Source organism: Geotrypetes seraphini, chromosome 4, assembly GCF_902459505.1.
Source record: "Geotrypetes seraphini chromosome 4, aGeoSer1.1, whole genome shotgun sequence".
Taxonomy (NCBI): domain Eukaryota; kingdom Metazoa; phylum Chordata; class Amphibia; order Gymnophiona; family Dermophiidae; genus Geotrypetes; species Geotrypetes seraphini.
Window position 1 is genome coordinate 2,996,853 of NC_047087.1, and position 15,958 is coordinate 3,012,810.

General features: G+C 39.4%; 1 protein-coding gene across 2 annotated transcripts in view; it reads right to left on the reverse strand.

Moving 5' to 3' along the window:
* Positions 1-15,958, reverse strand: part of PMFBP1 (polyamine modulated factor 1 binding protein 1) — a 561,980-nt gene that overhangs the window by 288,120 nt on the left and 257,902 nt on the right. For both annotated transcript variants that reach the window (XM_033943674.1, XM_033943673.1), the window contains one exon: positions 3,380-3,622. In XM_033943674.1, coding sequence (XP_033799565.1) covers positions 3,380-3,622 — 243 coding nt within the window. The remainder of the gene's footprint in view (positions 1-3,379; positions 3,623-15,958) is intronic.

Here is a 15,958-nt window from a genome sequence, read left to right on the forward strand (position 1 = left end):
AGCTAAGAAGAAAAAATTTAAATTGAATCAGGTTGGGCAGACTGGATGGACCATTCGGGTCTTTATCTGCCGTCATCTACTATGTTACTATATTAAATCTGATAGTTCAGTCGTGGGGTCAGCCAATGATAAATCTCATGACCACACATTTCAACTCCAAGGTGTAGAGGTTCTTCAGTCAGCACAGATATTGTTGGGCCAAAGGGCTGGATGCTCTGGTGCAGGTTTGGCCAATGGACAGCTTGTTTGTCTTTCCTCTGTGGTGTCAAGAAGGCCATGTGATTCTGGTGGCTCTGGATTGGCCCAGGTGCCCGTGGATCTGGTTCGTCTTCTGGTTACAGATCCTCCTTCCTCTGCCCCCCCTCAGATGACCTTCTGACTCAGGGTCTCATTCCCATGTTCAATCCAGATCCCTTTTGTCTTATGGCTCGGCTCTTGAAAGGGAGTGCCTAAACAAGAAAGGATATTCAGATAAGGTGGTTTCCACTCTCCTGGGATCTCGGATGTTCTCGACTTCTCAGGCTTTTGTGCCTCTTCGAGTGGTGCTCTGCTTGGAAGGTTATTCATCTTTATGTGTCTGCCTCACATCTTGAATTTTTTTGCAGGATGAACTTGAAAGAGGCCTTGCCTGGCACTCGTTACAGGTTCAGGTAGCAGCCTTTATGACCTTTAGGGGTCCCTTGTACAGACGGCGGTTGTCTTCTCTTCTTGATGTGATCCATTTCTTGAGAACTGAGAAATTGGTGTGGCCACACTGGTATGTCCTTCGGTTCTTGCCTGGGAACTCAATTTGGTCCTATCGGTGTTGATTCATCTTCCGTTATACATTGAAAGACCTTACCTTGAAAATGGTGTTTCTCATATCCATTACTTCAGCAAGATGTGTGGTTCTGCAGCCGGTTCTTTTTTCCTTAAGTCATTTTCCCTTTTCATGTGAATCAGACAGTTTCCCTTCCAGTCTTGGGTAGTCAGGAGGGTTCTGTAGTGCAAAGGTAATTGCACAAGTTGGATGTCTGCAGAGTTCTCTGCGCCTGTCTGAAAAGAACTCAAGAGTTTTGGAAGTCAGATCATCTTTTTGTCCTAGCAGGCAGTCGTAAGGGAAAATGTGCTTTTAAGGCTTCCATTGTGCGCTGGATCAAGGAAACTATTACTTCAACATATCTTCTCAATGGTCACGAATTTGGTTTTGGAGGATGAGATGTACAGTGTCTGCATCTATAAGACAAACTTGTTTTTTTCTGTTACACAGAGCTTTTTGGACCCCTGTTCGTTTACAAAAATTTGATAGCTCTAAGTCTAATAGATGTTGGCACTGTCATCTTGAGGCTGGGACTTTAGATCATTTATTATTCTATTGTCCATGTATTCTGGCTTTTTGGAAATCAATTTGGGGCCAAATAAATAAGTTGTTAGAAAATCCGGTATCCTTGACATATGATACTATTTTATTTGGCATATCAATGAGGGCAAAAAGTCATATTTCTTCAAAAAACAATAAGCTTCTACTTATTATGACTGGAGTTACCATTCAACAGATTACATTCAATTGGAAAAATCAGAGTAGATTAAATTACAGTTTTTGGTGGAGTTCTATAAGTCATCTTTATAAAATGGAAAGAACATTAGCCACACAGAGAGGATATTTTGGTAAATTTCGAGATGTTTGGGGATCATTGACAGACTTTTGTAATAAGTAGTAAACATTTTCCCTTAATAAGATAATTGAAATGAGGGGATGGGTGGATGTTTTTTTTTTAATATTTTGATATTTTACTAAAATGTATATAATATAATATAATATAAATAATATAAATGAATATTTTTGATGTGATAGGGAGGGGAGGGGAGGTTAACTTTAATGAATTTCAGATGATGATAATAATAGCAAAACAAGTGATATTTTTCAATTCAAATGTTATTTCTTGATACATTACATTAGGGACTTCTATTCCGCCTATACCTTGCAGTTCAAGGCGGATTACAAAAGAGCTAACTACAGTTTTGGGGTTTTTTTTGTTACAAGGGAGGAGAGGTAGCTGGATTAATTCCGGAAGAACTTGCAAATTGGATATTAAATTGACTGTACGTTACTGTGTGATATAATAAATAGATTACAGTTAAAGTACAAATAAGATTACATTACATTTCAGGGATCTGAATACTTGGTTGGTGTTTTTGGGAGGAAGAGATTATTTAAGTGGAGGTTTTGGAGGAGAATTTATCTAGGAGGAGGGGGAAGGGTTGGGTTAAGATATCTGGATACGCTTGATGTAAGTTGTAAAAATGAATAAAAATTATAAATCAAAACATATCTTCTTCAAAAGAAGCCAGTTTCTGATTTTCTTAAGGTTCATTTTACTAGAAGTCAGGCAGCATCCTAGGTGAAGAGTTCTCTTGTGGCCCTGGTGAGAGTCTGGTCTTCTCTGAATTCCTTTGTGCATCACTACCAGGTTGATGTCCAGACGTATCAGGATGCTGTATTTGACGAGCAGGTTCTTGTTGCGGCCCTACGGGAGTCCCACCCATGATGGGTACTGCTTTGGTACATCTCATCTGTCTATGTCGGTCAGGAGGAATGCTAAATAAGGAGAAATTAGATCTTACCTGCTAATTTTCTTTTTTTAGTCCCTACAGACCGGCACAGAACCCACCCAGTGTTTTTTCTCAATGATGCGAAGAATTGTTTTTTTCTCGGTGATACTACGTATTAATTTTTTTCCTTTGTTTTTCTCATTGTGAACCACGTAGAAGGCCCAATTCACACACTGGTCAGCTAGAAAGGAAAAAGAATAATCAATTGAAAAGGCTTCCCTTCAGACCGGCACCACCTCCCAATGGCTCTGCCTTTATTTCTATTAATTTTTTTTTTTAACTAAGTCTTAAAGGAGCAGACCCCACTGGCTCTCAAAGCTATAGTCAGTGCCCTCAGGCACGGTGTACAGCTGAGGCACCTATAACAAGGCTGAGAAGAGGTGGGGGAATGGGGGGAAGAGACTCGGCTGCGTGAGTGTAACACGCTCAAGGACAACAGGGACCCTGGACAGGACTGCAAAGGCTTACCACCTCCTCCTTCTGGAGAGTGAGAACAGACTGATCCTGAGGGGGACTGCAGAGCCCACTTGTACTGGTAGAATTCAATGTGTTCAGTCTTAACCTGCTGGCATCAGAGCTTAAACCCTTCCGTCTGTGCCAGTCTGAAGGGATGCTAAAGAAGTAAATGATTTTTCAGCATTTCCAGAGCTATCAGCACTTTGTTCTCTTTCAGTCCCATTAGGCCACCCAGTCTGCTCCTCCTCTACTCTGATTCAGGGGATTCCTTGCTGGAGGCAAATTTCATTAACTTCCTGTCTTCTCCCAGTCCCATCATGGCTCTTAGTACCTCTTCATCCAGATCTTGCTGGCGCTGCTGAGAATGAGCTAGCTCTGACTTCAGTCTTCCCACATTGCCTCTACAATGTTGCAGCTCACTCAAGGTGTCCTCTTGCTTTTCCATACAGAAGTGTAGTTCCTGCTTCAGGTGCAAAGTTTCATTCCTCAGACTGTCCAGTTCTGCCTGGTGTGACTGTTGGCATGAGTCTAGATTGTCCTGTAATTGCTGCAGACACTCTTCAAGTCTCTGATTCTGTAAAAGAGGGAAATGAAGAACTGATGTTAGCATAGGCCCCAAACTGGACAAGTATCATATTCTCTCTCATGTCTACTGGTGGCAGGAACCACAGCTGGACAGCTCTCATAAGTCTTGTACCAGGAAAGATTCAATTTATTTTCAGAAACACTTGGGGAGTTAGCAAGAAAAACACTGACATGTTAATTTCCACTCTCTCTCTACTGCTGTTTGGGAAAGTTTTGCCTCTGCAAATCACAGTTCACAAAAATGTATCTGGACAAAAATGAGGGCCTAAGAGTGTTCCTGACTAACTCTGTCCAAACAAATAGTGACCCTAAAGTTAACTGGACAACTCTAATTCACTTTTGACCAGATATTCATTCCCAATTAGTCTGTACATGGTCAGCTAAATACTGACCCACCCCAACTAGGCATATCTAGCAGCCCAGAAGGATGCATAGATATTGAAACTGCACAGAGCAGAAGGCACAACCTACCTTTCAAAATCATTTATTTCCCTAATTCTTCAGTTAGAGTTGGGGCTGCTACAAAAGATGCCAAAAAGGTCAATTTGAAATGCTAGAAATCACCGGGGTAACAAAGACACTGAGAATTTTTATTTTGTCACAATTTTATGTCAGTAATTATTTTATGCTGATTTTTATAAACTACTTATTTATTTATTTTAAAAATTTCTTATCCGCTTTAAATCAAAGCTTAGAAATGTGGAACAGGAAAATGGCAGATCATTATGGAGATTTGATAATGCATTGTTAGAGGATTCAAATTTTCTTGAAGAATTCCAGTTAAAAATGAATGAATTTTTCCAAATTAATGAATCAAAAGAAATCTCAGTGGTGACTTTATGGGATGCTTTTAAGGCCACTATGAGAAGTCAAATTCTTTCATATTCAGCATATGTTAGGAAGCAGCTTAAAAAACAATTTTATAATTTGGAACAGAAAATTAAGGTTTTAGAGTCAAAATTGGTTGAAAATGGGAAAAACTACTCTACAGGCTCTTTTAAAAGTAAAATGTAAATATAATGAGATTTCTTCACAATTTGTAAGGAAAGATTTGTTTTCTCAACAGATCATGTTATTATGGAAGCTCAAATAAGGTGGAAAGATTATTGGCAAATTATCTTAAAGCAAAGAAAAGAAGGACAAAAATTATTGCAATAAAAGATGTAAAAGGTGATACCCATTCTCAAATTGGACCTATTTTAAAGCAATTCTTAAATTTTTATAAAGCTTTGTAATTCTTCCGAGCCTTATTCAGATAAAGAAAAAGATGGTTTAGAGTTTTTAAAATTAATTAATGGTCCAAAAATTCCGGATCATATAAAAAGAAGCTTAGAGGCGCCTATATCATTAAAAGAATTGCAATCAGCGTTGAAGTCCCTTAGAGCTGGATCCGCTCCAGGTGGAGATGGTTTCACGGTAGAGTTTTATAAAACATTTCAAAATACCCTTTTAGTTCATTTATTAAATTTATATCAGATTCAACTAACTAATGGTTGCATTACAGGTTCTATGGCAGAATAAGAACATAACATAAGAACATAAGCAGTGCCTCTGCTGGGTCAGACCAGGGGTCCATCTTGCCCAGCAGAACGCTCACGTGGTGGCCCATCAGGTCCAGGACCTGTATGGTAATCCTCTATCTATACCCTTCTATCCCCTTTTCCTTCAGGAAATCATCCAAACCCCTCTTGAACCCCAATACCGTACTCTGTCTTATCACACCCTCTGGAAGCACATTCCAGGTGTCCACCACCCTTTGGGTGAAGAAGAACTTTCTTTTTTTTTTTAGTCTTTATTCATTTTCAAACTTTCATCAAGTGTACAGGCATTAAATAAACAACATTAAAGTACAGCACTTGCTATTCTTATTACAATATCTAATAACATGTATAATTATAATTAACCCTCATCCCATCCCCCTACCCATTATTCTTTTCTGAGATAAACAATAAAATGTGACCCTCCCCCTCCCAGCATTAGATGGTGTATCTTTCAATAGATTTAAAAAAAAAAAAAAAAAAATGGCATTTAATCATTACAATAATTCGTTAATGGTTCCCAAATTTTAATAAAATTCTTATAATTGCCATGTTGTATAGCTAATGATCTTTCCATTTTATATATGTGACACAGTGAATTCCACCAAAACTTATAACTTAGTCTATCTACTATGATCTTTCCAATTCATAGAAACATAGAAACATAGAAAGATGACGGCAGAAAAGGGCTACAGCCCACCAAGTCTGCCCACTCTTCTGTCCCACCCCATCGAGTCCGAGTACTAATGACCCAGTTCCTTAGCTCGACCCCCGTAGGGATCCTACGTGGATGTCCCATTTATTTTTAAAGTCGAGTACACTGGTGGCTTCGACCACTTGCACCGGAAGTTTGTTCCAGTGATCTACTACCCTTTCTGTAAAGAAATACTTCCTGATGTCACCATTAAATTTCCCTCCTCTGAGTTTGAACGGGTGTCCCCTTGTGATCGAGGATCCCTTGGGGCAGAAAATATCGCTTTCCGCCTCGACACGACCTGTGATGTACTTAAACGTCTCAATCATGTCTCCCCTTTCTCTACGCTCCTCAAGAGTGTAGAGCTGCAGTTTGTTCAGTCTTTCCTCGTATGGGAGACTCCTGAGTCCGGAGACCATTCTAGTGGCCATTCGCTGGACCGACTCAGCTCGAAGCACGTCTTTTTGGTAGTGTGGTCTCCAAAATTGCACACAGTATTCCAGGTGAGGTCTCACCATGGTTCTGTAGAGCGGCATTATGACTTCAGGTTGACGGCTGATAAAGCCTCTATTGATACATCCCAACATTTGCCTTGCCTTGGATGAGGCCTGCTCCACTTGTTTGGCAGCCTTCATGTCTGAACTGATGATCACACCCAAGTCCCGTTCTTCTGAAGTCTTAGCTAGTGTTTCTCCATTCAAGGTGTAAGTTTTGCATGGATTTCCGCTGCCGAGATGCATGACCTTACATTTCTTAGCGTTGAAGCCCAGCTGCCATGTCGAGGACCAGTTTTCCAACGTGATCAGATCCTGCGTCATACTATCCTTAAGATTGTTTTCACTTACTATATTACACAGTTTGACGTCGTCGGCGAACAGTGTTACTTTACCCCGAAGCCCTTGGGTCAAGTCTCTTATGAATATGTTGAAAAGAGATGGTCCCAGGACCGAGCCCTGCGGCACTCCGCTAGTTACCTCCGATGTCTCAGAGAGGGTGCCGTTGACCACCACTCTCTGAAGTCTTCCACTCAGCCAATCATTGACCCATGCAGTTAGCTTCTCGCCAAGACCCATCGACTTCATCTTGTTTAATAGTCTGCGGTGCGGGACACTGTCAAACGCTTTGCTGAAATCCAAGTACACTATGTCCAGAGACACTCCCAGGTCCAGCTTTCCTGTCACCCAATCGAAGAAGCTGATAAGATTGGATTGGCAAGACCTACCCCTAGTGAATCCATGTTGACGGGGATCCCTTAGGTCTCCCTCATCCAAAATCGTGTCTAATTTTCCTTTAAGTAGAGTTTCCATGAGTTTACACACAATTGATGTGAGACTCACTGGTCGGTAGTTCGCAGTCTCTGCTCTGCATCCCTTTTTGTGCAGAGGAACAACGTTAGCTGTTTTCCAGTCCAGGGGGACTCTCCCCGTACTTAGGGAGAGATTGAAGAGCATGGCTAACGGTTTCGCTAGAACATCGCATAGCTCTTTGAGCACTCGTGGGTGTAAATTGTTACTATAGTCTTGCCGAAGCCAAATAAAGATCCCACATTAGTTTCAAATTACAGGTCTAATTCTTTAATCAATGTAGATGGTAAACTTCTAGCTAAGACATGGGCCTTGCGCTTGGCTTAGGCACTCCTTTTTATTATTGGTATGCACCAAACAGGATTTGTTGCTCAGAGACATTCCTCCAACAACACCAGACTGGCTTTTCATATGTTAAATTTAACAAAAGCCATGAAGATCCAGCCTTCTCTGTATCCTTAGATGCAGATAGGGTGGAATGATGTCCCTTGTCTCCTTTGCTTTTTGATATTGTATTAGAACCCTTGTTATTAGCTATTCAGCAGGCGAAGGAGATACAGGGTATTCCTTATTCAGATCGGGAATATAAGGTATCTGCTTATGCAGATGATATACTATTTTATTTGAGGAATCCTGAAACAACTATTCCATGCTTACTTGATGTAATAGAGAAATTTGGAAAATTTTCAGGATACAAAATAAATGGGAGTAAATCAGAAGTTCTTCCTAAGTTCATTGCACAAAAGGATTATTTGAAAAATTCTCTTTTCTATGGAAAGAGGATGGAATAAAATATTTAGGCATTTGGATAAAAAACACATTGGATGAAACAATGAAAGTGAATGAAAATTTTTTATTACAAAAGGTAACAGAAATGTGTGAGCAATGGAATCCTTTACATCTTTCTTGGTGGGGGAGAGTCCAAACTATTAAATTGATGATATTGCCTGTTATCAAATGGGAATGTTACCAGTTTTTTTTCAGGAGTCCTTCTATAAAAAGTTAAATAGTATTGTTACAACATTTATTTGGCTGGGTAAAACTCCTATCTTTACAAAAAACAATTACAGAGGGAGGAACGCAGAGAGAGAGAAGACATGATCGAGACGTTCAAATATGTCACAGGCCGTATCGAGGTGGAAGAGGATCTCTTTTTCCTTAAAGGACCCACGGCAACAAGAGGGCATCCGTTGAAAATCAGGGGTGGGAAATTTCATGGCGATACCAGAAAATATTTCTTCACCAAAAGGGTGGTTGATCGCTGGAATAATCTTCCACAACAGGTAATTGAGGCAAGCAGTGTGTCAGATTTTAAGAAAAGATGGGATTGGCATGTGGGATCTCTTCATGGAGGTAGTTAGGAGGTGGGCCATTAGTGTGGACATGTTCTATGTTTCTATGGGGTAAATTTTCCCAATTTTTATAGGTATCATCAAGCCTATATTTTGCGCCAAGGTATATATTGGGTCCTCCCAGAGCCCATTGAAAATATCCCAGATTGGTTATGGCTGGAATGGCGACTCATTTTTCCTCTGTGATTATGCCATGTTCTCAGTATCAAAATGCCTAGATTATATAAAGAAAACAGAATACTAGTAGATACATGGAAAACCTTACGATATGTCAATAATTTTACACCTATTCCAATTCATAAATCAAACTATATGGCTAAACTCCAAGATTCAAATTGGCGGATTTAAGGTTATCTGGAAGCATTGGATGATAGCAGGAATACGTACTTTAGAGCAGTGATTCCCAACCCTGTCCTGGAGGAACACCAGGCCAATCGGGTTTTCAGGCTAGCCCTAATGAATATGCATGAGAGAGATTTGCATATGATGGAAGTGATAGGCATGCAAATTTGCTTCATGCATATTCATTAGGGCTAGGCTGAAAACCCAATTGGCCTGGTGTTCCTCCAGGACAGGGTTGGGAACCACTGCTTTAGAGGATGTTATATCTAATGGTAAGCTGCTTGACTTTTCACAGTTGCAACATAAATTTGGACTAAATAAATCAAGTAGGCCATTCAGGTGGGGTTCCCTGAATGGAAAAATTTAAATAATCAATATAGTTTGGAATTCTTATGCTTTCAGGTAGACTTCCTGGGACACCAGGCCGCACAGTGGTATAAACTGTTAGCTGGATTTATAAATAAGAAACCAAAAACTGGTCTTAGGGACATTTGGAGTATTGAGATTAAACACTAAATTCCTGCATCTCAATGGCCACGAATCTGGACTTGGAGGCTGAGATGTACAAAGCCAGCATCTATGAGACAAACTGGGTTTTTTCTATTACATAAAGCATTATGGACCCCTGTTCAGTTACAAAAGTTAGATAGCTCTAAGTCAAATAAATGTTGGCATTGTCATCTTGAAGCAGGGACTTTAGATCAGTGTTCTTCAACAACCAATCCGTGGACCGGTCTCAGTCCACAGAAATTTCCTGCCGGTCCACAGGGCCGGCTTGTGCGTCAGGCCCCAGACCGTGCTTTTCAGCCGCCGGTCCATGGTGCTTTCAATGCAGCGTTGTCTTCGGGCCGGCTACCTCTTCCACAGTGCTGCAGTGCACAAAGCCATGGGCAGAGGCTCCTACACAAGTCCTGTGCCTGAACCGGAAGCCTTCTCCCTGACGTCGCTTTGTGTAGTTTAATTTTCTGGTTAACCATTATGTGTTGTTAATACGATTATATTGTGTGTGTGTGTGTGTGTGTGTATGTATATGTATATATATATATATATATATGAAAAATGAATGGAAAAAATGGTGCTACAATTAGTACTATTATGGGGCGGGATCTGGGGTGGAGATTGGATGGAGATGGGCGTGGTCTGGCCCACGACTTACCCAGTGTTCTTCAACTGCCAGTCCGCGAACCGATGCTGGTCCACAAAATAATTATTTTATTTCCGCCGGTCCATAGGTGTCAAAAGGTTGAAGAACACTGCTTTAGATCATTTATTGTTCTATTGTCCACTTATTTTGGCTTTTTGGAAATCAATATGGAACCAAATAAATTGTTTGTTGGAAAATCCTGTGGCATTATCCTATGATACTGTGCTATTTGGCATATCAATGAGAGCTAAATGTCAAATATCATCTAAGAACAACAGACTTTTATTAATAATGACAGGAGTAGTAGAATGATAAAATCGTTAGGATTGGATAATTTGATTCAAGTCTGTGGGCTAAAAGACATCTGGAGAATGTTACACTTTAATGCTCGGGAATTTTCTTTTTGTTCACATGTTCATAAATCATTTTCTAGAATTGATTATATTTTTGTTTCAGATAATTTGGTACAACAAGACAGAACAGCTACCATAGATCCAATTATTCTATCAGATTATAGTGGAGTATGGATAGAATTTGAATTGGAAGAATAAGATGGAAAGAGACCTATTTGGAGATTCAATAATACACTGCTAGATGATACAAAATTTATTGAAGAATTTAATATAAAGATGGAGGAATATTTCCAATTAAACTCCTCAGAAGAGATCTCATTGGAAACTTTATGGGATGCTTTTAAAGCTACCATGAGAGGGAATATAATTTCATATTCGGCTCACGTTAATGCTCAATCAAAAAAGATTTCTTTGATCTAGAGGAAAAGATTAAAGAATTAGAAGCAAAATTAACGGTAAAATGGGAACATGATACATTCCAGTTCCTATTAAAAGCTAAATATAAATCTAATGAGATCTCTTCTAAATGGGCTAGGAAGGAATTATTTACTCAAAAGGCTTTGTATTATGGAAACGTGAATAAAGCGGGAAGATTACTAGCTAATTATTTAAAAGCAAAAAAAAGTAAAGTAAAGATTGTGGCTATTACAGATGAAAATGGGGTTACTCATTCTCAAATTGATGATATATTATAACAGTTTTTGAAATATTATATTTGTATTCCTTTGAGCTTTATTCAAATAAAGAACTTGATGGTTTAGAGTTTTTAAATTTAATTCAGGGTCCCAAAATTTCCGATGCACCTATCACGTTGAAGGAGATGCAAGCAGCATTGAAGTCCCTTAGAGTTGGATCTGCTCCAGGAGGAAATGGATACACTGTGGAGTTTTATAAATCATTTCAAAATACATTAATGCCTTATTTATTAAAATTATATCAAGCTCAACTGAATAAAGGCTGTATTTCAGGTACTATGGCAGAATCTTTGACTATAGTTTTGCCGAAACCAAATAAAGATCCTTTATTGGTTTCAAACTACAGGCCAATATCTTTGATAAATGTTGATGGAAAACTGTTGGCTAAGTTATTGGCCATACGCTTAGCTAAGGCTCTCCCTTATATTATAGGTATGCACCAAACCGGATTTGTTGCTCATAGACATTCCTCGCATAACACTAGATTGGATCTCCATATGTTGACATTAACAAAATCCATGAAGTATCCTGCATTTTCTGTATCTTTGGATGCGGAGAAGGCATTTGATCGAGTGGAGTGGACTTTTATGTACCAAGTAATGAATTGGTTTGGAGTGGGTTCTGGATTTATACAAATGATCAAAGCTTTGTATAACTCCCCTTTGGCCAGATTGTATATAAATAATTCTTTTTCAGATGGCTTTCGTCTGGAAAGGGGAGTCAGGCAGGGGAGTCCTTTATCTCCTCTGTTATTTGATATTGTATTGGAACCTTTATTATTGGCTATTCAACAAGCAGAGGAGATTCGGGGTATTCCTTATGCTGGTCGTGAATACAAAGTATCTGCATATGCAGATGATATTTTGCTTCATTTGAGAAATCCTGAATCTACTATTCCACATTTATTGGACCTGATTGAAAGATTTGGAAAGTTTTCAGGATATAAAATAAATTGGAATAAATCAGAAATCCTTCCACTTAATATACATTCTCAAAAAGGATTGTTTGATCAGTTCCCTTTTCTCTGGAAAGAAGAGGGTATAAAATATTTAGAAATATGGACAAGTCATTGGAAGAAACAATAAAAATAAATGAAAAATATTTATTATTTTTTTTTATTTAAGTTCTTTATTCATTTTAAAACTGACAAACAAGTGATTAATATTAAAACATTATATTACTAATAAAATATACAGCACTTGACATTCTTATACATATAATCCATTAAAGTAGAAATTATAACCCTTTCCCCCACCCAACAATTCTTCAACATAAATCCAATCATTAAATAAAAATATTAATCATCCAATTTCCCCCCTCCCCCCAATAAAATACATATATCCATCAGAAAGGAAAACGATGTTCATTCATTACAATAATTCTCGAATGGCCCCCAGATCTTTATAAAGTTGTTATAATTATCTTTCTGTATAGCAATTGCTCTTTCCATTTTAAAAATGTGACAAAGTGAATTCCACCAAAAAGAATAATTAAGATTTGTATAATTTTTCCAATTAGCCGTAATGTGCTGAATTGCCATCCCTGTCATTATTAATAGAAGTTTGTTATTATAAGATGAAATTTGACTTTTTTTCCTCATAGCCATGCCAAACAGAATAGTATCATAAGACAAAGCAACATGATTTTCAAGTAAACGGTTAACCTGCGTCCAAATTGAATTCCAAAATAATTTAATACAGGGACAGTAAAAAAGTAAATGATCCAATGTCCCTACTTCCAGATTACAATGCCAGCATTTATTAGACTTAGATCTATCTAACTTTTGCAAACGAACTGGGGTCCAAAAAGCTCTATGCCTCATAGATGCTGACATTGTACATCTCATTCTCCAAGACTAAATTCGTGGCCATTGAGATGCAGAAATTTGCTGCCTTATCTCAATACTCCAAATGTCTCTAAGACCATTTTTTGGTTTTTTATTCATATATCCAGATAATAATTTATACCACAAAGCGGCTTGATGTCCCAGGAAATCCGCTTGAAAACAAAGGAACTCCAGACTATATTGATTATTCAGATTTTTCCATTCAGGGAACCCTACCCGAATAGCCTGCTTCAGCTGCAACCATTTAAAATTTTGTGATTTATTAAGACCGAATCGATGTTGCAGCTGTGAAAATTCAAGCAGTTTACCATCTGAAATAACGTCATTTAGAGTTCGAATGCCTGCAATGATCCAGGTTTTCCATAAGATTTTAGATCAGCCAATTTGAATCTTGGAATTAATCCATAAAGATTGATTTGTAGATTTACTTATTGGAATAGGTGTTAAATTGCTAATATATCTCAATGTTTTCCATGTATCTGATAAAATTCTGTTCTCCTTATATCTTCTAGGTATTCTAATACTGGGCACATGAACCAAATTTAAGGGAAACAAGAGACGTCATTCTAAATAGAGCCAATCCGGTGCATTCTCAAAGAGTTCTGGGAGGATCCAATACATACCTTGACGTAAAATATAGGCTTGATGATACCTATAAAAATTAGGAAAATTTACCCCACCCTCTTCAATTGGCCTTTGAAGAGATACTAAAGCAATTCTATACATTTTACCTTGCCAAAGAAATTTCATAAGGATACCGTTAAGTTTTTTATAAAAGACCCATGAAAAAAGATTGGTATCATACTCATCTGATGACAAACCACAGGTAATATCATCATTTTAATAGTTTGAACTCTCCCCCACCAAGAAATATATAATGGATTCCATTGCTCATACAACTCTAACTCTTTTTAATAAAAGTTTTTCATTCTCTTTAACTGTATCGTCTAAATCAGGGGTGCCCACACTTTATGGGCTTGCGAGCTACTTTTATAATGACTAAGTCAAAATGATCTACCAACAATAAAATTTTAAAAAAACACAAAGCACACTGAAAGGCAGAGAAAATGTTAATTATTCATATTCCGGGTTTTTTCAAAGAGGTCACGGCAGATGATTCTATGCAATGTCACCTCAGTAACAAAATACAAAAATAGACAAAAACACCCCCTCCCTTTTTACTAGTAGGTTTTAGCACAGGGAGTTACGCTGAATGCCTCGTGCTGCTCTCAATGCTCATAGCTCCCTGCGCTAAAAAACGCTATTACGGTTTAGTAAAAGGGAGCCATAGTGCAAAATATGGACAGCAGATATAAATTCTCAAAACCGACACATTTTGATCACTAAATTGAAAATAAAATCATTTTTCCTACCTTTGCTGTTTGGTGATTTCATGAGTCTCTGGTTGCACTTTCTTCTTCTGACTGTGCATCCAATCTTTCTTCCTTTCTTTCAGCCTCCTGTATGTTTCCTCTCCTCCAGACCTCATTCTCTCCCCCAACTTTTTCTTTCTGTCTCCCTGTTCCCCCTTCTTTCTGTCTCCGTGCCCTCCTCCAAGCCACTCGGTTTGCTGCCACCGCCATTGGGGAACAGCCCCCAAGCCACTGCCATCTCAAGCTTTCCCTGCAGAAGCATCGCGATGACCAGCATTCCGCTCACTGACGTCAATTCTGACGTAGGAGAGAAAGTTCCGAGCCAACAAGGCATTTCTCCTCATTCCATCCAGCCTGAGCCCCATCTCTCCTTGATCCAGCATTTCCCTTCTGTGTCTGTCAGAATTACCATTCCACCTATTTTCCAGCATCACCCTTCTTTGTGTCCATCTCACCTATATCCCTATCTCATCACTTTTTCAGAATCTTCATTTGTCTCTGTCCTTGTCTTTACCCCATGTTCACCATTTGCCCTTTCAATGTCTTTATCTCCCCCCCAACACACTTTTTCAGCATTACTTCTATGTCTCTATTTCACCTCCTCTTCATGTCCCCTCTGTATCTCTATCCTTATTCAGTAGGTCCTGCTTACTCTTTCTCTTCTTTGTGTCACTATCTCCATTTTCAGCTATCCCCCCTTTTCCTTTGTTAATTCACCCTATAGCCAGAATCTTTCCACCCTCCCTCCACTCCGGCCCAGCCCAGTATGAAATATTTCCTTTTGTTTCCCTCCCCTCTCTCTTTCTCTCTCTCTTCTGCTCCCTAACCCACGAGTCCTGCATCTGGCCCTCTCCCTTCTACCTGCACCTGGCAAAACCCCCCTGCTCCGCGGCTCTCTTAAGCAACTCGTCAGCAGCGGTGATCAAGACAAGCTGCCGACATCGAGGCCTTCTCTCTACGAGTCCCGCCTTTGTGGAAAAAGGAAGTTGAAACAAGCGGGACTCGCAGTGGGTAGGCCCCGACGTCAGAAGCTTGTGTCGATCGCTGCTGCTGAGTTGCCGAAGAGAGCCGCGGAGCAGGGGGTGTGGCCGGAAGCAGGTAGAAGGGAGAGGGCTGCTGGAAGAGGTAGAAGTTCCGGAGCATGACACCGACCCGGGCCAGGATGATTTATTTTTCAGGCTGTTGCTGCTGCCGCTGCCACGCCACCACGCCCCGCCCCGAAATGACAAAAACAGCCTAATGCCCAGCGTCGGCGTCTTTGACGTCGGGGAGAGGAAGGCTGATAGGCCCCGTAGATCGGGACGGCAACACGAGTCTATCACAGAGACCGGGATGGGCTCTGCGATCGACTCACGTTGCCTTCCTGAGCTACCGGTCGATCGCGATCGACACGTTGGGCACCCCTGGTCTAAATTATTTTTAATCATAATACCTAAGTACTTTAAGCCATCTTTCCATACAAATGGAAAAGAATCAAATAATCCTTTAGAACAATACACATTTAAAGGAAGAATTTCAGACTTACTCCAATTTATTTTGTAACCTGAAAATATTTATTATTAAAGGTTACAGAAATGTGTGAGCAATGGAATCTGTTACATTTATCTTGGTGGGGGAGAATTCAAACAGTGAAAATGATGATTTTGCCTGTGGTGTGTTATCAAATGGGAATGTTACCAATTTA